Source organism: Xenopus laevis, chromosome 6L, assembly GCF_017654675.1.
Source record: "Xenopus laevis strain J_2021 chromosome 6L, Xenopus_laevis_v10.1, whole genome shotgun sequence".
Lineage (NCBI taxonomy): Eukaryota > Metazoa > Chordata > Amphibia > Anura > Pipidae > Xenopus > Xenopus laevis.
The window spans coordinates 112472829-112499553 of NC_054381.1; the positions used below are offsets into that span (position 1 = coordinate 112472829).

General features: G+C 38.2%; 1 protein-coding gene across 3 annotated transcripts in view; it reads right to left on the minus strand.

The window, feature by feature from the left end:
• Positions 1 to 5489: 5489 nt before the first annotated feature.
• The window catches only part of arhgap28.L (Rho GTPase activating protein 28 L homeolog), a 126731-nt gene continuing 105495 nt past the window's right edge, over positions 5490 to 26725 (minus strand). For all 3 annotated transcript variants that reach the window (XM_041566382.1, XM_018267908.2, XM_018267909.2), the window contains 6 exons: positions 21792 to 21874; positions 19841 to 20038; positions 18971 to 19114; positions 15919 to 16046; positions 14361 to 14425; positions 5490 to 10607 (listed from right to left, as the gene is read on the minus strand). In XM_041566382.1, the coding sequence (XP_041422316.1) occupies positions 10516 to 10607; positions 14361 to 14425; positions 15919 to 16046; positions 18971 to 19114; positions 19841 to 20038; positions 21792 to 21874 (710 nt within the window). In that variant the 3' untranslated portion in view covers positions 5490 to 10515. The remainder of the gene's footprint in view (positions 10608 to 14360; positions 14426 to 15918; positions 16047 to 18970; positions 19115 to 19840; positions 20039 to 21791; positions 21875 to 26725) is intronic.

The window sequence follows — 26725 nt, forward strand, 5'->3', positions numbered from 1 at the left end:
CATTGTTAGGATTAATTAACACAAAGATCAAACTGAGTCATTTAAAGGATTTACTATAGATTAACCCAATTGGACCAAACTTCCTGGGAAGCGTTTCCAGCAAAGTGGATTCAATCAATGTTGATATTGTATTATTATTTATCAAATCCACTGGAAAATATATTTTATTTTTATTTAATATTGCCTGTAGCCTTTTGAGACAGCAGACTAGTCGTTCTTCTGGGGGTCTGAGGTATCAAATTCTCGAAGGATCAAACTTTTAAGGGGCAGATTTACCAGGGGTCGAATTACGAATTAAAAAAAACTTCGAAATTCGAATTTAAAAAGACCAACTCAAATGTATTTTAAAAAATCGTTTTTTTTGCTGGTCAATTTTTTTGAATTCATCCAAATTCAAATCGTACAAATCTAAGTAATAGCTCATTCAAATCATACTAATCGAAGTTTTGCCACCCCAAAAAAAACTTTGATTTTGTCAATGACTCCTAATAGGTTCTAGGAGGTCCCCCATAAGCTAAAGCAGTTCAGGAAGGTTTTAAATGGCGAAAGGTCGAAGTCAAATTTTTAAAAGAGACAGTACATGATAAACTTCGATATACAATTTTTTTTCAAATTCAAATCGAATTTGGACTATTCCCTAGGCGAAGTACACCAAAATTAGCTTGAAATTCACATTTTTTATATTCCAATTTTCACTTCTACATTTGGTAAATCTGCCCCTAAATACTGAATTTGATCTGAATAGCCTATTTTTTTATTTTAGGGTTTACATCCCCTTCAAGGTGCAAACACAAAGACACATGAGGTCAAGGTGCAAACACAAAGCCACAAGAGGTCTAGATATGATAATGGGAACAGAGTTGCCCTAATAGAGTTGAATATATCACCTTGAAAGAGAATGTAAATAGCACAAGTAAAAAAAATCACAAAAAGAGTATTTTGGTTGGTGGGCAACCCACACTCACCCACCTACCCCTCTACCATATGGCAGGAGCAGGTGTCACAGGTCACAGAGTGGATGGTTAAATGCTGAATTCTGGGGCAAACGTTGTTAACCAAAACAAGGTTCCTGGGAAGCCAAAGTAGGTGGAGAAGAGAAGATCAGATAGTTGAGCCTGGACCATCAGCCAGCTGGGGATACAACACTTGTATTGTGGTTGCAATTCTTCCATAGAAGGATAAATACAAACACTGCCGTGTAAGAATAACTTGCACACAGTGGAGGAGCTTGAAAGATTACCATTAATGTTCACAGGTAGGAGCAATTGCAAGTTATTGATATATACTTCATTACAAATAGCAAGTCATTTAAATCACCTTCTAAAGATCTAAAGCCTGCTTACAGGTGAATTTGGTCATGGCTACATCCAACCTAATTTGAATCCCAGGAATGTGTCTTCCAATTAAAAGAGAAAGGTTTCACTTGCTACGGCGAGATGACTAAGAAGCAGTCATAACAACCTCCAAGTGAAAAACAAAAAAAAAATCTGTGAATTTTCCCTTTCATCAAACTTCAAAAAAACCTCCAGTATTTGTGAAGCGGAAGAAGGATGTCCATTAAACATTGACATCAATAACACGGGAACAATCTTTTAATCGCTGAATCCAGAAAGAGGTGCTATTGTTAAACAATGATGTTTAGTACAGGTACAACTGTGGTAGCGGGACCTGTTATCCAGAATGCTCGGGGTTTTCTGGATAACTATAGGAAACAAGCTCACCACTAATTTTTGCAATGAGGCTGTGACCACAAAATACATATAGTCAACTACAAGAGGTCCTCTGCACTCAACCCATTATCAATATATTTAAGACAGCGACATTTTGTGCATACTGCTACTGAAAAATGCCTTACCCTTTAAACAACACAGGGATTGTTTGTCCATATATTGCAATATATTTAAGCTGGCCAACTACGTCAGTCATCCCATATCTGGCCAGTCCTATGCTCAATTTTCATCTGATTCATTAAGAATTCTATTGCTTCATTATACATTTTACAAAGGGACTAAGTTTTACCTGCAACTTAAGGTGGCCATAGACGCAAAGATCTTATTGTACAAATCAAGGATTCGTACGATTTTCGGACCGTGTGTGGAAAGTCCCAACATTTTTCGTCCAGCGGAGATTGGTCGTTTGGTTGATCGGGGAGGTTTGATTTTGTCCCGACCATCCCGCCGGAGCCCATTGTGCTCTCATAGTAATCCCATTGTTCAGCCATAGGGCCCAACGTTCATTACCCCCGATATAACCATGCCCGTAAGTGGCATATCGGGGAAAGATCAGCTTGTTTGGCGATGTTGGGGACCCCTGCTCTACAGTAAATCATCTGTACATGGCAGGACTGGAGTCTAGGGATGCACCAAATCCACTATTTTGGATTCAGCCTAACCCCCGAATCCTTTGTGAAAGATTCGGCCGAATACTGAACCGAATCCGAACCCTAATTTGCATATGCAAATTAGGGGTGGGAAGGGGAAACAATTTACTTCGTTGTTTTGTGACGAAAAGTCACGTGATTTCCCTCCCTACTCTTAATTTGCATATTCAAATTAGGATTCTGAATATAGCCGAATCCAAATCCTGCTGAAAAAGGCCAAATCCTGGCCGAATCCCGAACCGAATCCTGGATTTGGTGCATCCCTACTGGAGTCCTGGGTAAAACATTTCATGTCCCAGCAGCTGAAAACAGCTCGTTTAGTGTCTGTAAGGAAATGTGTTAATATGGTGAGGGGCAAGTAAAGTGTCCATTTTATGGGGGTGAGTTGAAGTGGCATTTTAATGTTACTTTCTGCCTTTCAATAGGAATAAAAAAGCACACTTGGTTCAGGAATAACATTTTATATAGTAGAGTGAATTATTTGCAGTGTAATTTGTGAATAAAAACTACACCATAAAAATCATCACTTTTAAAGGGAATACAGGTATTTGAATTTACCTGTTGCCATCATTGATCCTCTAGAAGCCTGACTAACTATTGTCTCCTTAAGCTATAATATAGAAGTCAGTAAATGGTTAGACTGAGTCACTTCTGCTAAATGTAGGCACATATGACACAGCACATAATAACCCAAGTCCTAAGGTCAGCAACTCTTCAGGCACCGTGGCACCAGTTATATGGAGCCTAATTGCTAATGTGTGTTGCAAAATGTTGTTCTCATAAAAAAGAAGCAGAAATGAAGAGTGTGCATACTTCCTGGTAGCTTAAAAGTGAAAGTAAAAACTTACTGGGAAATCTTGGAAAGTATTCCTACATAACTACAGAGCAATGTGCCTTGCAACAACCCAATAATCTCCTGCTGAATTATTACATGGCAGACAGATGCGCACTAAGTTACATGTGGCAGACATCAAACTACCACAAATTACTGTGCCTACAAAATCACCTACTGCTGACATTGTGAAACGTCAACAAGCCAAATGCAAGGCTTATACTGACAGAAAATGTTGTGCAAGAGAAGTACACTTTCAGCCTGGATCTAGGGGAATTAAAAAAAACAGGAATACTGAAACAAGGACAATCTAATTTTACTACACAACTTGAAGTGAAATGCCAGCGAGGACCATACACATATGAACTGTCTGATGGACGAATATGGAATGCAAGTCATCTTGCACCTGTTAGATATGACTTTGGAGAAGCTTCATTTGATGAAGGACAGTTGCCTACTCCTGATGTCAACTGCAATAGGCCTGAAGAAAGTGAACTTATATGGCGTACTGAGAGAATCAGAAAACTACCTGCATGGAACAAGGACTTTATGATGTGAAGAATGTATAATATTGCTTTAATATGTATACTGTTTTATTATTGCCATTATTATAGTTGTCCAAATGCTTTCCTACTATAGGGGGAATATGCGGTGTTTATACAAATGGCCTGTAGATGTCACTGTGCTCATACTTATACTGTGCATACTTCCTGGTAGCTTAAAAGTGAAAGCTTATTGTTGTGTAATGCCTTCATGAGCCTGCTAATAAAGCACTGTTATACTCTACTCATCCTCGGCTACCCAAAACATAACACTTACTTTCAAGAAATGTGCAGCAAATGCCTCTGAATAAATTGAATACATGGAAGAAAATATATGTAAACAGAGATAGACAGATAGATAGACAGACAAATAGATGATAGATAGATAGATAGATAGATAGATAGATAGATAGATAGATAGACAAATAGATGATACATAGATAGACAGACACATAGATGATACATAGATAGATAGATAGATAGATAGATAGATAGATAGATGATAGATAGATAGATAGATAGATAGATAGATAGATAGATAGATAGATAGATAGACCAATAGATGATATATAGATAGACAGACAAATAGATGATAGATAGATAGATAGATAGATAGATAGATAGATAGATAGATAGATAGACCAATAGATGATACATAGATAGACTGACAAATAGATGATAGATAGATAGATAGATAGATAGATAGATAGATAGATAGATAGATAGATAGATAGATAGATAGATAGACAAATATATGATAGATAGACAAATATATGATAGATAGACAAATAGATAGATAGATAGATAGATAGATAGACAAATAGATGATACATAGATAGACAGACACATAGATGATACATAGATAGATAGATAGATAGACAAATATATGATAGATAGACAAATAGATGATGATAGACAGACAGACAGACAGACAGACAGACAGACAGACAGACAGACAGACAGATAGATAGATAGATAGATAGACAGACAAATAGATGATAGATAGATGATAGATAGATAATAGACAGACGGACAGACAGATAGATGATAGATAGATAGATAGATAGATAGATAGATAGATAGATGATAGTTAGACAAATAGATGATTGATAGACAGACAGACAGACAGATAGATAGATAGACAAATAGTTGGCTTTTGGGGGGTATTCCTGCAGCAATTATGGAACAGTTTTTAAATTATTTATCCAGCTTGTTTCATAAATAGGCCCTGAACTACCCCTACATTTCAGCAACTACCTTCAAATTATATTGCAAAATGTTTTTCTTGAATAAAAATATATGGGTACTGAATGCCTGGTGAGACAAAGCACTATGGCAGCTTCCATGCAATTGAATAATCATAAATATACAGACTAAGATGCTATGTAAGCTATTAAAGTATGTTGTACTGGGAATTATGAAATTAAGTTATGAATTAACCACATTTACAAATTCATTTTCCTTTCAGGTCGGGCAGGATTAGCCATCAGTATTACTGTTAATATTGTTTTGGACTCGCTGGCTGCAGGGAAAATAACGCTGACGTTTAGTCAAAATATTTTCTAAAGAAACTGCAAACGGCTGCATTTTTCCCATAGATTTTTCTGCCACGCACAAATATATTAGACGGTGATTAAACGCTGGAGGAATCTGGAAAGTAAATATTCCTGCTTGTGTAAGCAAATAGCACCTTATCATGTATGAATGTCAGCAAAGAAGAATCAGACACACGCACTTCCTTTCCAATATTGTAATTCCAGGAGGTACACAATCGCATACAAAATAATAAAGTACAAAAAAAAGTTCCATTGAGTATGTTTTAAAAGTACATACAACTCCCACATCATCAGAGGCATTTGCCACTCAACTGGGTCGCCAGTATCTGAAGGCAGCCCCTTGCCATAGGCATTGATGCTGATTTGTATTTTGTATCATGCTGCTGCCAATCCAGTTGGCATCTGGGATACTAAGGCTTCAAAAACAGAGTATTTTGTTGCATTGTCTTCATACTCTGACAGGAACAGTTAAATATACCCTTATAATTCATTATACACAAGAGCCATGTAAATGATATCCTTATAAACGTTGCTTAGTGATGTCATCAGTTATAATCAGTGCTTAGTGATGTCATTTTTGTCACATGACCCACTGAAGCTGAAGAGTGAACTCACTGTTGCAATATATGGGGATAGTAGAAATCACCTTGGAGTTCCATGACCTGTATAAAAATCTTCTGCCTTTATTTGGCGACTCATTGGGGACTTAAAATGTCCTTGTATTTTACAACGGGAGATACATCATTCACTATATAATTCACAAAAGTAATGTATAAATAACCTGTACATTATATCATTATAAATTGTGCTTAGTGATGTCAGCATTTATAACAGGAGCTTAGTGATGTCACCTGTGTCACATGAACATTCTGGCTCTGCATTTATATGCTTAGTTAGTGGTTTCATTCATTATAATCACTGCTTAGTGGTTGGTTTCATCACAAGACCCATTGAAACTTGAATATGATAAAACACGGTGTCCACGTGTTGTAAACTATGAGGATATTACAAGCCATGAGATGCTCCACAACCTGTTAAGAAGGTACATGGTCTGCAGGCTTGCATCTTACAGGTATGGGATCTCTTATCAGAAATGTTTGGGGCCTTGAGGTTTTACGGCCATTCGTTAAAGCTACCAAAACATTTGGGGACTGATGAATTAGAGAATGTACTAAGGAATCCATAGAGATTGCCAGCAGATCTCTTTACCCATTTGCCATAACTTTCCCCACAGTCAAGGTGGTGTTAACACATAGACATGTTTATCAGAGCTGATGGAATGAATACATTCCATTGCTTTCAGGAGAAAAATGCAGTCATTTTCAATGGGGTGTTAGTGCACCACTGAGCACTAACACCCATAAAAATTGAATGTATCATATTTTTTTCTGGAATTAAGAATTTTGACCATCCTTTTCCTGCCTGAAATACTTAAAATAGAAATGACTGCTAACGTTACAACGTGGCAGACATTACTGACCAATTATAAACTGATTCCTACAGGATCGTTTTGCTCTCACTGTGACTTCTTGCTAGGTCAGTTAACATTGTCGACAAAGTACTTTCTTATTATTACACAGAACAGTCACAAATGAACAATTGCTTAAACAGCACAAGATGGGAAATGGCAAAGTTGTTTTTTTTCTGTGTAACAGGTTTCTAGATAATAGATTCCATACCAGCATGGCCAGGGAACGTTTGTTAATACTCCTATATTTTACAACAGGAGATGCGTTATTCCTATCCATATACATTCACATGAAATGGTGGCAGTTGTACAAAACTCAGCACAATGAGATTCTCCGCTGAGGAGCTTACAGTCAGTTTTTTTCTGGTGCCTGAGACTTGTAGATTAAGTGGTTTGCTGAAGACAACATGGTGTAACACAGGATCACGTGTTCATAGTAACCATTTTTAGCCCAAAAATAGTACCAAACAGATGTCCCGAGTCACTAGCAGGCCCGTGAAGACCGGAAGAGGCTAGAGGGATAGGGCCATGACAGCGTGAGGAGGGGAAACCCGGAAGGCAGAGCAAGGGATTGTGGGGGATGTAGTTTTTAGGAGGCGGCGGGAAATAGTGTAGGCAAAGGCAGGAGCGGGAAAGAAGCCGGCGCCATTTTAAAAAGACTGCTCGCCCACCCGCCCCTTTTTGGTAGGTGGGGAAGAGAGGGTTAAGGTGAGCAAGTCACAGCCGCTTAGGAGGGTAGGTGGTGGAATTGGAGAAGGGAGTATGGCGGAAGATTGGTAGGTCTGAGGCTAGGGGGTGTGGTCATTGGCCATGGTTAAGAGGGGAAGGTCAAAACAAGGGGCCTAGCCTCAGGATGTGGATAGGTCCAGTAGCAAGGGGATCTCCATAGGAGCAGCCTTCAGCGGCTAGGGGTGGAGATCTCGCTGGACATTGGTTATAATGTTAACGTTTGAAATGTTAAATATATGTTATTGTTAACTTGTGTGTAAATAAAAGTGGCTGGGGCCTTTCCAATCCATTAAAGAAGTGTCCAGTTGTCCATTTAATGGTAAAGGGGAAGTGTGTTGGGAAGAGGGTCCAAGACTTGACGATACTCAGGTCATGGCTATACCAGCAGCACATTGTTCAACTGAGTGAGTTAGTCGATGGCTGGTATAACACAAGGACACCAGTAAACAGCAATGCCTATTTGACAGGCAGAATGAGTAGCTATTAAACATCCAGCTTTATAGATGCTTATCAATATTATATAATTCTTTGCTAAACTTGTTTTTGCAGCTTCTTCCTGGAAATTGAAAGCTTTCTTGGATAATTAGATTTTCATTGGCTTCCTTTTATTCTGTTTTTTGGAAACTGACTGATTACTGCAATTAAAACACCATTCGGATGTCTTATATTTAGTATTTTGCAAAGGCTTTGGGCATGTGAACATATGGATGCTACAAAGCCCTCGCTGTTACAGGAACATCATGTACTTTAGCAATAGTTTGCCATTAAGGTTACACAGGTTTAAGATGCAGTTCGTTGCCCTTTTGCATTCTTTGTTGCATTGCATTTGTATTTGTCCACAGACTGTCCCTGCACATATGTTACACTATACACTTTTGATCTATGACTATACTATGACTATACCACAAACATGGATTTTGTTTTGGCCTTGGAGCCATGTCGCATTTGAAGTATCTGTACTGCAAAAATAATCCTCTGCACTAAGTTTGAAGTGTCAGGTAGTAATATTTCTCAGTTGTCAGATAAATATATTGTATTCTAGCACATTATAACATTAAGAGATATTTATCAAACTACATTGTTAACCTAAAACTCTGGGAATTGACCCAAAGACATTCTGTATTAAATACAAGAGCATGTGGCACTTATCTGATGTGTTTACTGTGTTCGGCTCTATCTGCTCTACTTGAGCTATTGACAAAGACATGGAAAGGGCCACCTTGGACTCTCTGTGTAAAGGAGATTCGTTTGGAAATTTGGCTCATAATGTGATCAGAGATGACTATTTGAAACCTTGCGTGGTGGAAAAAAAAAACTCTAAGCAGTGTCAGATTGATGTGCCTGGAGCCCATCAGGGAACCATAGACCACAGGCCCAATCTCCAAACTATGTTACTTTCTCTCTTCACTCCCTCTATTTCTCAAAGAAAAATAGTTTTCCAGTAAACCTGGTCGGTCAATCTGACACTGCCCCTGAGATGACTGATCTCATTCTTCTTTTTTGTTTTGTATCTACAGGAATGGGGACAAATTCTCAATACAGAAAAAATAGGGCTTGATCTATTTTTTTTCCTGCTTTCAGTGATGGAAGCCTTCGATTTCAGTGCAATCTACATATGCACCATTGCACCACTGATGCATTCCCAGCAGCAGGACATAAGACTGTCCAACTCACCCTCCAATCTCAAATGTTCCACCACAAATAGGCAGTTTCTGTTTTTATCTGACCTCTGAAATCTGGTGACCTATTTGCTTAAAGACTAGACTGGCAGCCAATCTGGCCAAACATCCAATGAGTTGATCTGCAGAAATCTTGTTTACTAACATTGGAGATATCTGGAGAGATTCCTGGAGGTGTTACCCATAGTAACCAATCAGATCTTTGCTTTTGTTTTCTAACATATAGGTGGCTGTTAAAAATCTAATTGTGGATTGGTTGTCACGGGCAACATCTCCAGAAATCTCTCCAGATATTTATCTCCAATGTTAGTAAACATACCCCTCAGTCCTTATTCCCAGACAAGATCACCTTGTGAGTTACCAGATTGCTGCTTATTTAAGCTCTAGCAATTGGACCCCATTAAATATTTGGGTCGCTACTTAAAGTGTAACTGTGATCCTCTTTAAAAGAGTAAAATAAATATCCTTCTGCATTTCTATTTCACCCCAGGGGTATTTGCTGGTTAATACATACCTACATTTATGAATTATATAAATCCAAATAAACATGTTCTTCTTGACATTGAGTCTTTGGTCTGTGCATAGATGAATCAATAGATTGAACCTTACTTATGAATCTGCTAATGTTCTGTAAAGTTGGCTCGCAGCCTTACAAAGGCAGGACTGGTGCAATATGAATGCCCCTCCTCTAAACTTGAATACTGAAATAAAGTAAGGCTTGGTAAACTACATGGGTGGGTGTAACTGGCAGAGCGTAAGATTAAAAACACATACATATATCTACACATATAAAAGTAACTGTACAAACATAGTGTTTCCTGTACAAACGAATGTACAAACGTCACATTCTCTTTTCCATCAGGTTTTGATGCTGAACAAGGCATTCACGTCACTGCACACATTCTTCATTAAAAATAGCAAAAACGACATTGTCTCCCACTCTTTGTTAGAGGGTTGCACCTTCCAGGTCCCACATTTAGTGAACTGAAGATCCAACCCGCCCCGATATGTCAGCAATAATACTTGGAGAGCTACGTAGAGTACATGGGACTCTACAAAAGGTATCCAGCAAAATGGTGGTTTGCCATTAGTGTTTTTCTTCTTAGCAATAAACTGTTTATATTAAAAATAATTACTAGAAAAAAAAACCTTCTTCCAACGTCAGCAGTCTTTATCACCAGACCTAATGTATTCTTTCTGTAGTACCTAAGTAATATTTCCCCATCTTCAGATCAGTCCGTGATTAAAGACCTTGGATGTTATAAAATCCCATGGATAATGTTGACCCATCGTTTTATAAAGTGCCAGTAGCCTGGGCATTCAAAGACTTCAGCTTGATTTTGGTTTTAGCATCCATTCCGCATTAGGATTAACATGATACACATCCAAAATATAGGTATCTGGATCAAGGCAATGCTCCCCTACAAGAAAATAGAAAGATTAATGAACAGGCCAAAATACCATGATATTATCTGGCTCTAACAGTTTACAGAATATTGCTTAGATCTGCAGCAACTGACATAACTAAATGTTGTTATTAGGCTAATTCTTTTAGAAATGAGTATCGGGAAAAGGCTCTGAAACTGACACACTGACACCTGACACACCTAAGTTACTTAGGATTTTCTTGCATTTATATCACCTGAAATAAAGAGTAAATCATAAGAACATAATTGTGTGCACAGAACATTACCTACAGTATCTACATGATCTCTGTATGATCTATACATGAATATGTACTACCCACCTCTGCCATAGAACTTTTAAATGTACCTTCCTTTTTTATTACCTAATTATCCACAAGCAATAGATTCCTGGGATGAAAATGCCGCGGGATAACTTAATTGTCGTGCCAACTAAATTAATCATTGTGTTCAATAAAACAGTACATATACAACTTTATATTTTGGTGCAACTGCACCAACTGATCCCACAAGTCAGAGCCTTTTCTGGCCCTATATAACACTAAGGGGCCGATTCACTAACTTCGAGTGAAGGATTCTAAGTAAAAAAACTTCGAATTTCGAAGTGTTGTTTGGGCTACTTCGACCATCGAATGGGCTACTTAGACCTTCGACTACGACTTCGAATAGATGGATTCGAACTAAAAATCGTTTGACTATTCGATAGTCGAAGTACTGGCTCTTTAAGAAAAAACTTTGACCCCCTAGTTCGCCATCTAAAAGCTACCGAACTCAATGTTAGCGTATGGGGAAGGTCCCCATAGGCTTTCCTAAGTTTTTTTGATCGAAGGATATTCCTTCAATCATTGGACTAAAATCCTTCGAATCGTTCGATTCGAAGGATTTAATCGTTCGATCGAAGGAATAATCCTTCGATCGTTCGATCGAACTATCTGCGCTAAAATCCTTCGACTTCGATATTCGAAGTCAAAGGATTTTAATTCCCAGTCGAATATTGAGGGTTAATTAACCCTCGATATTCGACCCTTTGTGAATCGGCCCCTAAAACTTGCCTTGTGAACCTCCTTGTGGATTTACTACCTTTCCATGGAACCCTAAAATTCACACGTCCTAATTATAACCTGCCCAAGTTCCAGAATTCTACTTGGCTAATCCACAAGGAAAAGCTATCCTGGTGAAACCCACCTCATCTCATGGGATGTGAACTTCCTGTAACAGCCAGACAATGGGGTATATTTACTAAGCGTCAAAAATTCGCCAGCGACGGCTTCGCACCCATCGCTACACTTTGCCAGTCGAAAATTCTCTCAGACAATGCTAATTTACTAAAATGCAAAGTTGCATCCAGGACGCCGAACACTGGCAGCGTTATTTTGGCAATCAAAGCTAGCGTTCATTTCTGCCTAACGCAAATTCGCTAGAGGTCTTGTTAATTTGCATACGCCGGTAAATTATAAAGTTGAATGGACGTATATGTTGCAGCAAATACATTACATTACACAAGTTCCAGGGAACCTTAATAAAGACAATAGAGTTGTTATAATGCCCTACACATGAGCCCACTGTATAGTTATTGTTCCATATGAAAATGTATGGGGGAACCCGGTTACCCAAAAAAAATTTGAAGGACTTTTGCAGGCTATCACTCTGAAAAAAGGACAAGACGCCGGCTTTTTTTGGGACTTTGAAACTTTTTCCACTAAAAATATGATGTAAGTAACAGAAGATTGAGGAAGATCTTTGCCTGGTCTGAGGTGGCGAAGGCAAGTCTGGCAAAAGGGGTAACGTTCAGTAAAATCCGCACCTTAGTGAATTTGTGGAGTAACGTCTATTGCCAGAGTGAAAATTCACCTGGCGATAGAGTGCGAATGACCATTAGTGTCTGTCTCTTTCACTAGCGAAGTTACGCCTGCACCTGTTAGTAAATCGGCAAAGTGCCTAAAAGCTTTAACGCTGGCAAATTGTCGCCAGCGTTAGTCACTTCGCCTTTAGTAAATCTACCCCATGTTCTCTTGCTCTTTCCATCTTTAAATCCCTAACCCCAGCTTCCCAACATCTCATGCCAGAGGCTTGCTGATTCCTATCCCCCTTCTGCCCTACATCTGCCCAATGGGCCTTCTCTCCTAATAGGTAGGAAGTCAAAGGTTAGGGATGTTACATATACACTGTATGCCTGAAAACTAGTGAACAGGATACTGTCTGTGAGGGTTCTCAGCAGAATTCCATCACTACTCCATGAACTACATGTACAGATAATATACTACTTGCAATAAAAAGAGTATTCTAATATGGCTCATTAGTAGCTTTGAGAAAAGTCACTAGCATAATAAAGTGCAGTGTGATAGAGGGTCAGAAAAACAGAGAGAGGATGTAACATTTACAGAATAATTAGGGAACAATTTATCATGTCTCATGTTCAGAGACAAACACTGGAAAATCTTTGTTCATTATGGAGCTTTGTTTGGTTGCGATCCAAAAGTCTGGATGCTGCTTTTAGACACACGCAAACCACACACACAAACCACACACATACAAGCAGAATTAAAGGGACCCTGCATGACAATTATGTATGGGGTCATAGTTTTTATACCGTGTTGGGATCCTAGCATGAGCACAAGGGGTACAAATGTTTGCACTAGAAGCAAATGTTACTACAAAGGCCTTGGTATTCCAAAATAAAAGGCACAGTAACAGTTAAATATTTAATATCTTTTTTGATACAGCTGAAAGACTAACAGTATGGGATCTGACTTTAATTCCCACCTTGTCTCTTATGCTAGCTCTACCACATCTCTTAAGTAAGTATACACTATACTAATACAGGTATAGGATCAGTTATCATTACTGAAAGGCCATCTCCCATAGACTCCATTTTATCCAAATAATCCAAACTTTTAATAATGATTTTCTTTTTCTCTGTAATAATAAAACAGTACATTCTACTTGATCCAAACTAAAATATAATTAGTCCTTATTGGAGGCAAAACCAGCCTATTGGGTTTATTTAATGTCTACTGTACATGATTTCCTAGTAGACTTAGGGGCGCCTTTACTAAAGAGTTAGTTGAGTTTGTCTGACAACTTCTCTAGCGAATCACCTTGTTGCTGAAGAACTTTTGCTGCATTTAACCAGGCAAATTTTCACTCAGGCAAACAATCGTAAAACAGCTAATTTAGCAAATTTCAATTTGTTACCCTTTTTACCAAAATCAGTTTTGCCAGGTTCTGACTGGCGAATTAATACAATGAAGCTACATCCTCAACATTATTATGTCAGTGACATCATATCCTGTGTTCCCTACAAGTCATAAGCAAATGCCCAAATGCTGGTGTTTTTTCAGATTTAAAGTGGGATTATGTTTACAAGTTGTAACTGTTAAAAATATCTTAAAATAAAATACACTTTTTTTGTAACATTTCTCACATTTATTTTAGGGTGGGCTCATGGCCTAGGGAAATAGAGGATCTCCATTGCCTTTATTATGCTTCCTTGGACATTTTTAATAAAAAGAGGCCACTTCCAGAAATTTTAAATACATACATATGACTTTATATACCCACTGAATTTAAATTGACATAAGTGTAAGTAAGTTAACAAAGCTTTGTTAGGAAGAAAGCAACACTAGAGAAAATCATCATACTACTACCTCTGGCTTCATAAATTCTGTGCATTCTGAGCAAACAAAATAATACATAATCTTTTAAACAAAAAGCAACATAAACATGAACGTGTACATATTTTATACTTGCCTATGTTGCCTCCTATTTCATATAAACTCTGGTTGTGTACTCTCGCATTGTCTGATGTTCCGTGGCTAATACAAAAAAACAAACCAAAAGTTAATACAGAAACCTTGGAGCATTCCATATCTGAAATTGAATTTGCATATTTGAACTTGAGAATAACACAAAACATATATGCAATATTAAATTTGACTGGCTAAACACTAAGGGGGTTATTTTTAAAAGTAAAAATTTCTAGGGTCAAAACTCAAATTTTGGGGTTAAAAAAAATTCAACTATTACACGATATATTATACCCTGAATCTGGAAATAGCTTGAATCCGAAAATACAGCAGCTCATGTAGAAGGCAACGGCAGAGGTCCCTTGAACCATATGATTATATTCGTAGCCTTCATGATGTTCGTTTTTTTTATTGGTTTTGCTCAAAAACTCAATCAATTTCATCGATATGAGATTTTTTTTTTCGTGGAAAACTCGATCAATTTGAGTATTTGAATTTTTCACCCTGACTACTCTTATTCAAGCTTTTTACATTCAAGTTTTTTCATAAATTAGAAAACATTCGAGTTGTGAGTTCATTCCTCACAAACCTCTAAAACTCGATCTTTGATTAATAACCCCCTGAGGATTTGGCTGTATCCAAAGTCCTGAAAAAAGGAAATAAAGGATGATGAATTGGAATTAAGCAATAAAAGTCTATAGTGTGTTTCTAAGTAATTATACACTAAGATTTGAGAACATGTAATAATTCTATAATATAATATGGTACAATTATGTATTTCTTTGTATGTATAATATATTTTGTATGTATTCAAACTGTTAAGGGGCAGATTTATCAAGGGTCAAAGTAAAAAAAATTTCTAGCTATTTTTTGTGTTCTAATAGGCTGAAATTAGATTAGAAAAAATTTGACTATTCTAATATCGAAATTTATCATGTACTATCTCTTTAAAACTTCAACTTTGACCGTTTACCATGGAAAACCTGCTGAATTGCCTAAGGGGGACCTCCTAGAACCCATTTGGAGTCATTTGAAAAACTTTGAATCGAAATAGATCGAATAATATCTTACTTTGATTCGAACAATTCGAATACAGCCTGTTCATACATTTTTTTTAACAAATTTCGGTTGGTCTTTTTTTTCTTAGATTTTTGAAGTTATGGGAGTTCAAAAAAAACTCCCATTACTTCGAAATTTGACCCTTGATAAATGTGCCCCTTAGTGTACAAGTATGGGTCACATTATCCAGAAAACAACAAAATATTGAACTTAATCAAATTAAGCAAATACGTATTCTAATTAATAAAAATGATTTCCTTTTTCTCTGTAATAATAAAACAGTACCTTATACTTGATGGTAACTAAGCTGCATGAATCCATATTGGTGGCCAAACAATCCTATTTAGCAGATTTAAGGGATTGTGATCCATAGCAAAAGATCCTATAAAACTCTAAGCATTAAGAAAACTCTAAGCATTTTAAATACTAGATCTTGCACCTGTACTATGAATCGACTTACAGTATATGGGTTAAAAAATACATCTAAATTCAACTCTCCACACCTGTTTTCACAGTGAAATCTTGCCAGAATGTCTTTGGCTTTCGTGCGACTGTTCAGCTGTATTGCCATGGAAACCTTTGAGTGCAGCGGAGCGTAAACTCTTATCACCCCTTCAGGTACATCACAGTGCTGAAATACAAACCCAAACACAGCTATCAGAGCTCATGGTTGCGCGCATACCTCAGGAAATGTTCCATTTTCTTGGGATTATCAAGGATAATGGAAAAAGGGACAGACATCTCTGTAGAAAAATATCTTTTAGCTGCTCGCAGACAAAAGACCGGAATTGGTAGGTCTAGATATGCACATTATGTTAACCAACCTCGTAATATACAAGATATAGATATGGGAAAGAATAGAACACACACCACAGTTTCAAATTAAATAACAGTTAATTGATTAGGACACAAATTTTTTTATCAGTAAATAACAGTAAGAAAGTTAAAGTCACACAACTTTAAGACCATCTTTATTTCTTTGTTTTTTATCGACAGAAAAATATTGTATAACATCTGAGTTTCTTTTGCTAGAGATTACAGTGATAATGAGATGAGTGATAATTAGAGAGGATGAAGAGGCCTATGTAGATCAATCCACGCAGTTCCAGCCAGGCTTACTTCCATACAATGCGTTATTAAGTCCGTGAAATTAATTCATGCCACAAAAAAAATGGCAGCCACTTTCCCCATCGATACCTCTGCCACACTTCTATAGCAGCTTCTCAGCTTTTTCCCCACTCACCCTTTCATACTTGTCACTGTTTGCTGTAACCAGTGTCGGCAGACATTAGTGATTAGAAGAACCCAGTGTTGGACTGGGATGCCAGGGGCCCACCAGAAAACCTTAGGCTGAGGGCTCACTTTCCAAACTAACCTCCTCTCTTCACTCAACCTGTTTATTCTCCCATTATTAAGCCTCTTTGTTCCCATATAGAAATAGGAAATGACCACGAAATAGGCATGTACCCATTCCATCCACCTACCCATGTTCCAGTGCGTTGTCCCCCGCTGAAAATAGTAATTGTGTGCTCACTCGTTCACATAGGCTCGTGGGTGGGGGGCAAGGTGCCTAGATTGCTCTGAAACCCAGCCTGAAGCCCTTTTCATAACCCAGATCCCCCCTAATGACTCATATATTAGTACATTTTTACTTGTGCAATAGTGCAGGAGCACTAAATTGTTAAAAAACATAGTTCTCACTCTCAAAGCACATGTGCCAGCAACATATCTGCACCCTGCACCTTATAAATCTGACACTAGGTGCAAAGGGCAGAGATGGCGAGCAGCCTGCCCTGCACTAAATAAGCCCTAAAGTCTAAAGGAACATTACATTTGGAAGCATATTTTTAAAGTCATTCAAAATATTTGTCACCATAAAAAACGGGCTTATATAAAGAATAGTTGTTTTCCTTGGGCAGGAATGAATGCCAAGCAGGATTGCAGAAATAATACAGTATCTGGATGCCATTGTCACACATCTGCAATTCCAGTTACCGCATAGGTTGAGTGAAAATCTATTTATCTCTTTCAAGAATAATCTATTAAAATATAAATATTCTGATAAACTAAGATATTGTCAACTGCATTTCTTTAGAAACATGTTGAAGAAAACAGAATCAAAATATAAAACTGTGTAGAGGATGGGAAAAATCAATGATCTGTTTGGGAATGTATCCAGGGAACTAAGACTGCATCTGGCTTGTACAGCATCATCACCTTCCAATTACAAGCTGACAGCAATGTCATTCCTCATGCTCTTCTGGACCTTGTTATTTATTGTGTAACAGTCAGTTCTTCTGTTATCGATGTGTTCATTTAGATCTACTCCCAAACTCAGCAGTTTGTTGGCAATAATTGTCAGCAATTGGTAACTATATTTGAATCATCTCATGATACAGAATACACGTGGGGGGGAATGGAATGAAAGTTATACTGTAAATAGATAAAATAAGAGCAAGGCAAACACTTTTTACCTTGTGGACAATGTTTCCTCTGCAAAGGTTTTGTGAACTCGCAAAAGTATTTAGCAATCAATTTAGTGGAATTGGACGAAAAATGCAAACATTTTTTGCACAGTGTATGTAATAGTGAAACAAATTGTTATTTGTGCCAGCCCAAATATAAACTACTTTGAGGCAGGTCTTTGTGCAGTTACATTGCTCAAAGTAATATCTGATGTATGAAGAATCTTACATTGTGAAATTCAAAGTTTCGTTTTTATTTAGGAATATATTATTTATGTTTATGATTTTATTACTTTCCCAGAATAGACTTAACACTTAAGGTCTCGTTTACTACCGTATGTGCAATTTTTTATTCTGGGTCATACTCTGGGAATAACCTTCCCCAACCAATATAACCAATATAATTTGTAGCACAGCATGTTGGTGCTATCGTTCCTGTGATTCCCAGGTTTCACTTGCAACAGCTTGGGCCTGACATGTACAGAACATTCAGTTTTGGAAACTACACTGTACTTCACTTGCAGCCACAAGGGACACCTGCAAATATGGAAAGTAGTTTGGTTGGAACCAGGTTGGTTCATTTTTTAAAGAGGCACACAGGCTTCGATAATAGGTTGGCAACTTTGGACCTTGGGATGGTTTATAAAAATTGGCATCTCAGAGTAATGTTTAATTTACTTGTCCTTTAAATAGGTTTGAAAAGGAGTATGAAAATGACCTTTATTGCAAAAAGTTCTTATTTTGTTTGAACTTAACAGACCCATGTCTCCCTTTCACTGTGTTTTTCTTTAGAATGTGTGTAACTGAATGTGATCATTAAATAAGGGAAGTAAGAAAGGGCAACTGGTGAATCAATCATTGGACATAGAAAGTCAAAAATGGTGGGAGGTGTGAAAAATGCGTTTTTGAAGACAGCAGCGTATACTACCCAAAAAAGTTAAAAATTATAGTCTTTATTGGCTTGTTTTAAAAATGGGCAGATGATCAAAACCCTAACGAGTTTTGGGCTTTCAAACCCTTAATCACTGGCATAATTTACATAGAATTATAAAACAATGTAATCTTTAAAATTTTAAATGAATTTCAGTACCTCTCTCCTTTCAGGTCTTTCCCGTTCCATGGTCTTCCTTCTTAATAACTTCCTTACACTCTTGTCAAAAATCAGCTGCCTTTTATTGTTAATCAGAGCTGCCTCATTCATTTTCCTGACTTGTGAGATTAGGAAAGAAGGAACCTATATTAAAATTCAAAAGAAAATCAAGTGAATACATCTGGTTGGATATTTGTCCCTGACAAAGAAGGAAGATGTTTCTAAGAGTTGTTTTAAGGCTGCTTAGCTGAGATGGCCAGAGCAAAGGACATACTTCATCTCTGTCTATGTAACCAATAGGCAGCCTATAATGTGTCTGCTACTATCGGTGACTGGACCTGTAGCAACTACACCTTTGTTACATAACCCACACAAGTTTACATATAGGCACGATAGTGTACAATTGTGCTGTGCAAACTGATGTGAAATGGGTAAAACCTACATAATATCACTGCCATGGATTTATCTACCAGTTGTGGGTAGGATATGTACAATGGAGGTTGTCTTGCAGAGCAATGGATCTAATATTCAAGAAAGAACTATAATATTCTGAGGCAAATGAGCTCCTTGCCCTACCCGATAACTTGCACTTTGGTTTTGGATAAGGAAGATTGTGAAAAGATGTATGTTTTTGTACCTTACTACAGCTACCGACATTTCTCTCCTAACTCTAATCCAAATCCAAATCAATGACTTCTCTAAAATGATATTAACACATATGTAACATGTTCCCACCCTCTGGAGATCATGTATTCCGAAGGACATCAGCTGTAGGGAACATGGACACAATTTACAGGCAACTCTTTTTCACTTTAATAATACATGTTGCAGCATTATATAAACTGCAGGTTGAAATCCATATTATCTTACCGTCCACAAGATGTCCTGGTACCTAATTAAAAGCCGAACAATATGGGCTGTGGATGCGGCGGCTTTCATTTCCTCCTTGTTTGCACTTTTGCGTTTGCAGATGAAAAGGTTTGGTGCAAGGATCATAGACACATTCCACAGACTCATTTTGTTTTTTTCCTCATTTGAAACCACCTTTTTCAGGAAATTTAACAAAGCCTATGAAAAGAAGAAGTTGGCTTGTCAAAGGGAAGAGAAGTCCTCAAGTTTCATTTTAGCAGATCAGTGGTGAAGTAGCCATCATGGCATGTATGCATCTTTGTTTCATTCCTATCTCTGCTGTAGTCCTTCTCCTTTCTTATATCAACAGTGTTAATACATCACAATGCCTTATTACCAATTTTTATAGCTCTGCTAACTGTTTGATGTTGCGTTCCCTTGGTATTTAGACTTCTCTTCCACCCCTACTGTTTTATTTATAACTAGGACAAAAAAAATGTTTTCACGCCAAATCTCATAACTTGGATTTTCAGGTGCATTTCAACGAGAAATTACACATTCTCCACAACTTTCATCCTAATTATCCTTCAGTCTGACCCCCTCCAAAAAAGTTTGGGAACCACTACTCTATTGAGTATATATATGAGAAAGCATGTGCTGAGTAAGAGAGATGCTTAGATTATTATTATAATCTCTTATCTGGGGCATCCCGATTCCCTGCATTGCCTCTCACTGGAGAAAATGCCACAATTTTACAAACTCACAGCTTCATGGCATCCTATAGGGTTCTCTATGGTCTGCCCATTCTTGGCACATACAAGAAAAACATATTTTTGTGATGTAAATTAGGTAGAGGAACGGATTCTCTACAGTTATTATAGCAAGGTCAAGGAGTGTGTCTTTTAGTTCTAAGCCCCAAAATCTTTTCACCCTGTTACATTCAGGTGCCAAACAGCTACTAAAAAAGAGCTCAAAATGTATTTCTTTTTTTATCTGTAATAATAAAACAGTGCCTTGTACTTGATCCTGATTAAGATAGAATTAATTCTTATTGGAGGCTAAATAATGCTATTGGGTTTGATTAATGTTTAAATCATTTTTAATAGACTTAAGGTATGGAGATCCCTTTTCCATAACCCCAGGTCCGAGCATTCTGGAGAACACAACCCATACTTGTATTAGTTCAACTTTCTTATTCATACAGTATGTTCTAATATCAATGCTACCATTGCTCTGCATTGCCCTAGCTCCATAAATGGATCGGTTCATCACATAACTTTTGATTTTGTAACAACCCCATGGGTTTTAGCAAGGCTTCTACTTGAATTAATACAGTAACTCATGAACAACAGGAGTGTGATCACTAGCAGAGGGTTATCTATAATACAACTCTAAGCCCTCTTCTTGAGAAAATAAAATTGCTCAAAAAGCAAAAAACACAAGATATTTTTCTAGGAGAAATCTTTTGATACCAAGTCAAAACCTTTCTATACTCTTTTGCCCTGACATAGGCCCTTGCTATCATAAACTGCAGTGAGATCCAGGTTTGTCTATCTGCTGGCTGATTTCTTTTTTTAAGTTACACCAAGGGACAACGAAGAACATATTCTATATGTTTCGTGTTTTATTTAGAAGCCTGTTTTAAGAATATGTATTGCTGAACATCTTTTAAAAATCAAATTAAAAAAGGAGAAATGTAAAATAGAAAACAACTGAATGTGTACTGTCACTTTAAGCCTGCTCCATTTATATATGGCCATAGAGGACTTAACCCACCACTATTAAATAAATAAATAAATAAATAAATAAATAATGATGGTAGTCCCAATTTTTTTAATTCTCCTCTAGTATTACCGTGTCGTCTGTAAGTCAGTGCATCTAAGACAAATATTGAAGTCAGTATCAAAGTTTCAAAGATCCCTCAAGGCAAGGGTGAGGAATATTTAGTAATATTGCGTCTAATTTCATTTACCTTGGCAGTATCTCTGCTGGCATCTGGCAGCAGCATGATTAATAGATGAAGAGCTTGAAGCTGCAATTTGATCTTGGAGATTTCTGGAGAAATGAAAAATAACTTGAATAAGTTTCCTTATATGAAAGGCAGCAAAATGATTAGCTGCTGAGAGAAGTCTCACATTAAAGCACATATGGATTCATGAGAAGTTTTGTTTTCTGCCATAAAATGTCACTGGCTGCAAGATTGGCATGTGAGAAAACTTTTTCCCTTCAACACTATAATAAGCGTGTTAGAGAGAGATGGCTGCCTCTAATGCTGATGGCAATAGCAGAATGCATCAGTTTCAGAGAATAACACACAATGTTAATTTCTTATGGTGTCTTGAGTTTTTTTAGGCCTGCATTTTCTTGGTCTACCAGATATGAAGGCCACCCTGTGGAAGGAAAATGCCTGCCTCTAATATTTAACAAAATAAACAAACTCATAATATAGTAACAGAGAAATAGAAACACTTTGCCTGATAAAAGATGAAGTCCAAGAAGGCTGGTGACAAGTGCTACAAGGGGCCTCCCTACAGGGGACAACAATCCCACACTGAAAGAGAGGCCAATCATTCTTAATTTCTTTAAACGTTCTTGTCACGGTCGGCACCCTAAATTCAGAAACAATGCTAAGCACCCTGTTCTTGGCTCTTGCTTTAACAGCCAACTTTCACCTCGGGAGGAGCCCTCGGCTAATCGAATGCCGCCAGGTCTTAAATAAGAGAGGTGCCCAGCGAAGGGTTTTGAACAAGCAAAGGGGCACAACGGTAAAGTAAAGTCTTTTGGGCAGAAGGTCACAGTACTAGGCATAGACAGAAAGCGTAGGGTCGGGGCAGGCAGAGTACAAGAGGAGTCAGGCAGGCAAGGGTCAAACCAGGGGATCAATCAGAAGGGATTCTGATACAGAGGAGTCGGTTACCAGGCAGGGTCAGGATTTCAGAAGTCAGGATAGTCAGTAGCAGGCAGGGGGTCACAACAGGTAATCGGATCAAAGAATTCATTAGCTTAAAAGCACAGAACCACCAGGAACTCACTAGAAGAAAACCTATAATGGGCAATGATTACAAACACAAAGGTCCCTTAAGTACTGTTTGAATTTTCCCACCAATGTGCGCTGACGAAAACACGCAGCGCAAGTGCACCAAAATAGCAGAGGCGCACACTAGAGAACTGGCGCATTGAAGGAAGAAGACGGCGTGGCTGGCGTCCCCGCCAAGAGCGCGGACGGGCATCCCCGCCGGCCCACTAGGCCACCAGGGTGAGTAGCCCTCACAGTTCTCTTTAGTTAAATATATCGAGGACTGTACAGAGTTATCTATAAACTATGTTTCTGATAATTAGTAGATGATTATTAGGGATGAGCAAAATATTTTGCCTCATTTCGCATCGAAAAAACACCTGTATAGTCTAATGCATAGTAAAAAATATGTCCCGCATTTTGGAAAAAATTGTTGTGTCGTTAGAAAATCATTGCACAAAAAATAATTTTTTGCAGTTTTGTGAATTTTCAGCGACGTGAAACGGGTCACATTTGCTCATCATTAATTATTATTTATTCAACTTTTTTTTCAGAGGGACATAAATTAGTTGTAAAACTACAACTAAATTGAGCAGTGGCTATTTTCTGTTGTAAGAGAAAAATTCACTCTATTCATGGAGACCCACCCTAAACAGTATGAGGACCCATTTTTGAGTCCTGACCCATAAATTGGGTTAATCTCTGGTGAGCTCTGTCTAATATCTTCATCTAGAGTCCTAGACACTAGATAGAGAGCTACAACTGCCTGGCAGTCACTTTACAATTGCTCTTATTGTTGCCACCCTTTTTATGGGGTGAGTGGCTAGTGATGTGCGGGCCGGCTCAATACCCGTGGGTTTACCACCAGGTCAGGCGGGTTCGGGCCGACCACGGACTCTTCTTCTCAGGTTGGTTGAGCTCTTCTCCTGCTCTGCCTGCCTGCCACTGCCAAATGCCAGCTTCTGACTTCCAGGTTCGTCTTTTATAGATGCTTGCGCCTGCTCACCCCACCCATTTTGTGACATCATTGGTGGGGCGGCTCGGTTCTATAATAGCAACCCAGAAGTCAGATGCGGGCCAAGGTAGGGCAGGTTAGGGTTTCCCCGACCCGTACATCACTAGTGAGTGACTCTCCAGCTTTGAACTTAATATGCAGTCAGGCTGAGGATGACGGGAGCATTTGTTCACAATAGCTGGAGGGCAAGGATGTGACATCCTAATTCCACAATGACTTCTATCAAAGGGGGTAGAATCCTTATACATCAGCATCCTCAGTTAGGGTTGTCACCCAGCCGGTATTTTACCGGCCTAGCCGGTAAAACACCTGCCAAGGCCGGGGCCAGTATTACAAATTTACCGGCAATGTAGCTGCCGGTAAATTTGTAATACCCTTAAAAAGACCCCTCGGCCTGCCCCCAATCCCCTGTCCTCCGTCTTGAAAGCTTCCGCACAGTGACCACGCACCTTTTATGTAATATCCGCCCTTTTTTGCCATCACACCCGCCTCTTTTTTGTTTCCACCCCCCCACCAGCGGTAAGAAAATTTGGAAAAGGTGGCAACCCTATCCTCAGTGTATCATATGAATAAAAGGAATCATCATTTTAACCATTATTATGATAAAAACCAATATCAATATTGCAAAATAACTTTTTTAAAGGTAATGTTTAAAACCTTAAATCTTTATATTTTGTAAAAAAAAAAAAAAAAAAAGCTCTTCTTGTAATAAAAGTCATAAAAGTAATAAGAGGCACCAGCTGATAGCAGAGAAGCCTTGAACACTTTGCCAATACACTGACAACAAAGGACTTGCAAGGCTGGTGATTCAATTTGAAGGACAATTAGCAGCTAAGTGTGTTTAAAACCTTATTGATTAACATGCTATAATTACTGCAGCATTTGAGCTTAGATGACAAGTCAGCTGAATGATGAGACGGTTAAGCACATGTTAAACCAGGGAAAGGGTTGGCCCCTAGCTGTATTAGATTTGAAAGCTAACATTACAATCTGGTTTAAGATACTTATATGCTTTGCTGGTAAAGCTTCTTTTCAAAAAAAAAAGAAAATGCCTGACTGCATGTGCAGGTATCTGACATGATAATGGAAACTTTGCAGGATGAGCCTTATTTATTAACCACTGAATGGTGTTGCAGAGCTGGGCACAGAATTGAGGTAATCACGTGGAAGCTGAGTGCAAGTAAGGCCATGTAATTACTACCAGCATTATACACAAAGTGATTACAGAGCTGCACATACTCTTCTCTCCCTCCAAATAATAAACTTAGCAAACCTCTGCTGTTGGCTTGGTACAGGAATATTGTGCATGTGCTAATGAACTAGACGTACAGTACCTTATAAATCGAGTGGAGTGCATGCTGTCCGTATTATAAAGAAGATTTATATTATTAATGCAACTGCCTGCTATAATACTATTCATATATGAACTGAGAAATCCTGTTGGCTCCATTTGACCAACATTTTCAGACCCAAATCTTTTTTAACCAACATTCCTGGTTAAAAGCAATGCAGCAATACCTGCACTAATCACAATCCATGTTTTGTGAATCACATGCAAGTCTTGGTGCAAATCAAATGAGGTTATTGACATATCCAGCAATGTTCAGTCAATTTTGTTTCCACTTTTGATCATAAATGCAGCCTCAGAATTTGGTGTGAGTGCAAGTAGAAAAGCATGCAACCAGAGCCGGGCCAAGCCGTGCAGGCGCCCTAGGCAGCCTGCCCAGGTGGTTGAGCGCTTCTTCGCATGCGTGAAAAAAAACGCCTCTGCGCATGCGCGAAAAAACGCTTCTGCGCATGCGCAAAAAAACGCTTCTGCGCATGCGCAAATTGACGCATGCATACGCGCACAGATGGGAACAAGTGGGCGGTCGGCAGAGAAGGGACCGGACTAGGGGTAGGAGTAAGTACGTGCCTGGCGCCCTCCACCTTTGCGCCCTAGGCACGTGCCTACTCTACCTACCTCTAGTTCAGGCCCTGCATGCAACTGTACTTTTATAAATGACATCCAACGTCAATGCAAGTCAATGGATGTTATTTATGAGCAGTCATTGAGTGATTGATTCACTTTTCAGTTACATTTTAACATAAATTCTAAACAACTTTTCAGCTGGCCTTCATTTTTTTCTTTTTTATTGTTTTTGAATTATTTGACTTATTCCTCTGAGACTTTCCAGCTTTCAAATGGGGGTCACTGACCCCATCTAAAGACAAATGCTCTGTGAGCAAATGTATTTCTATTCAGGCCCTCTCCTAGCAACCAGATTGCTCAAACTGCAAACTGGAGAGCTGCTGAATAAAAAGGTAAATAACTCAAAAATTACAAACAATAAAAAATAAACCTGTCTCAGAATATAACTATATCTAGATCATATTAAATTTAACTAAAAGGTGAACAACCCCTTTTTTAACTTTTATTGAAAATATATATACTAGGCATAGATATTATTTCACAAGATTTTGTACAAAATGGTGATAATACCTGTATATTATTGCCAAGTAACATTGTAGCCCTTAATGTCTTATCGTTGGGGGGGGGGTAAGGGCGGGAGGGTCAGGGAAGGAGCAGAAGGGGAACATTATTGGTCAGAACTCCTTTCTTAGAAGCCAGACTTATGGGCTCATGTGGATTTTCTATAGATTTAACTAGGGTTACATAGATTTAGTTCTGTAGCTTTTGCTTTAGAGCTGTGGTCACAAGTTGGACCTCTAGAATCAAGAGCAGGTGATTAATAGTAAAACCAACAACTGAAACAATGACAATGGTGAACACAAATCCTAAAACAAAAAAAAAACGGAAAACTGAGAAGGTGCCTCCTTCAGCTCTCCGCCAGGTCTCAGGGTTCCATTTAGTAAAGATTTCTATTTACATATG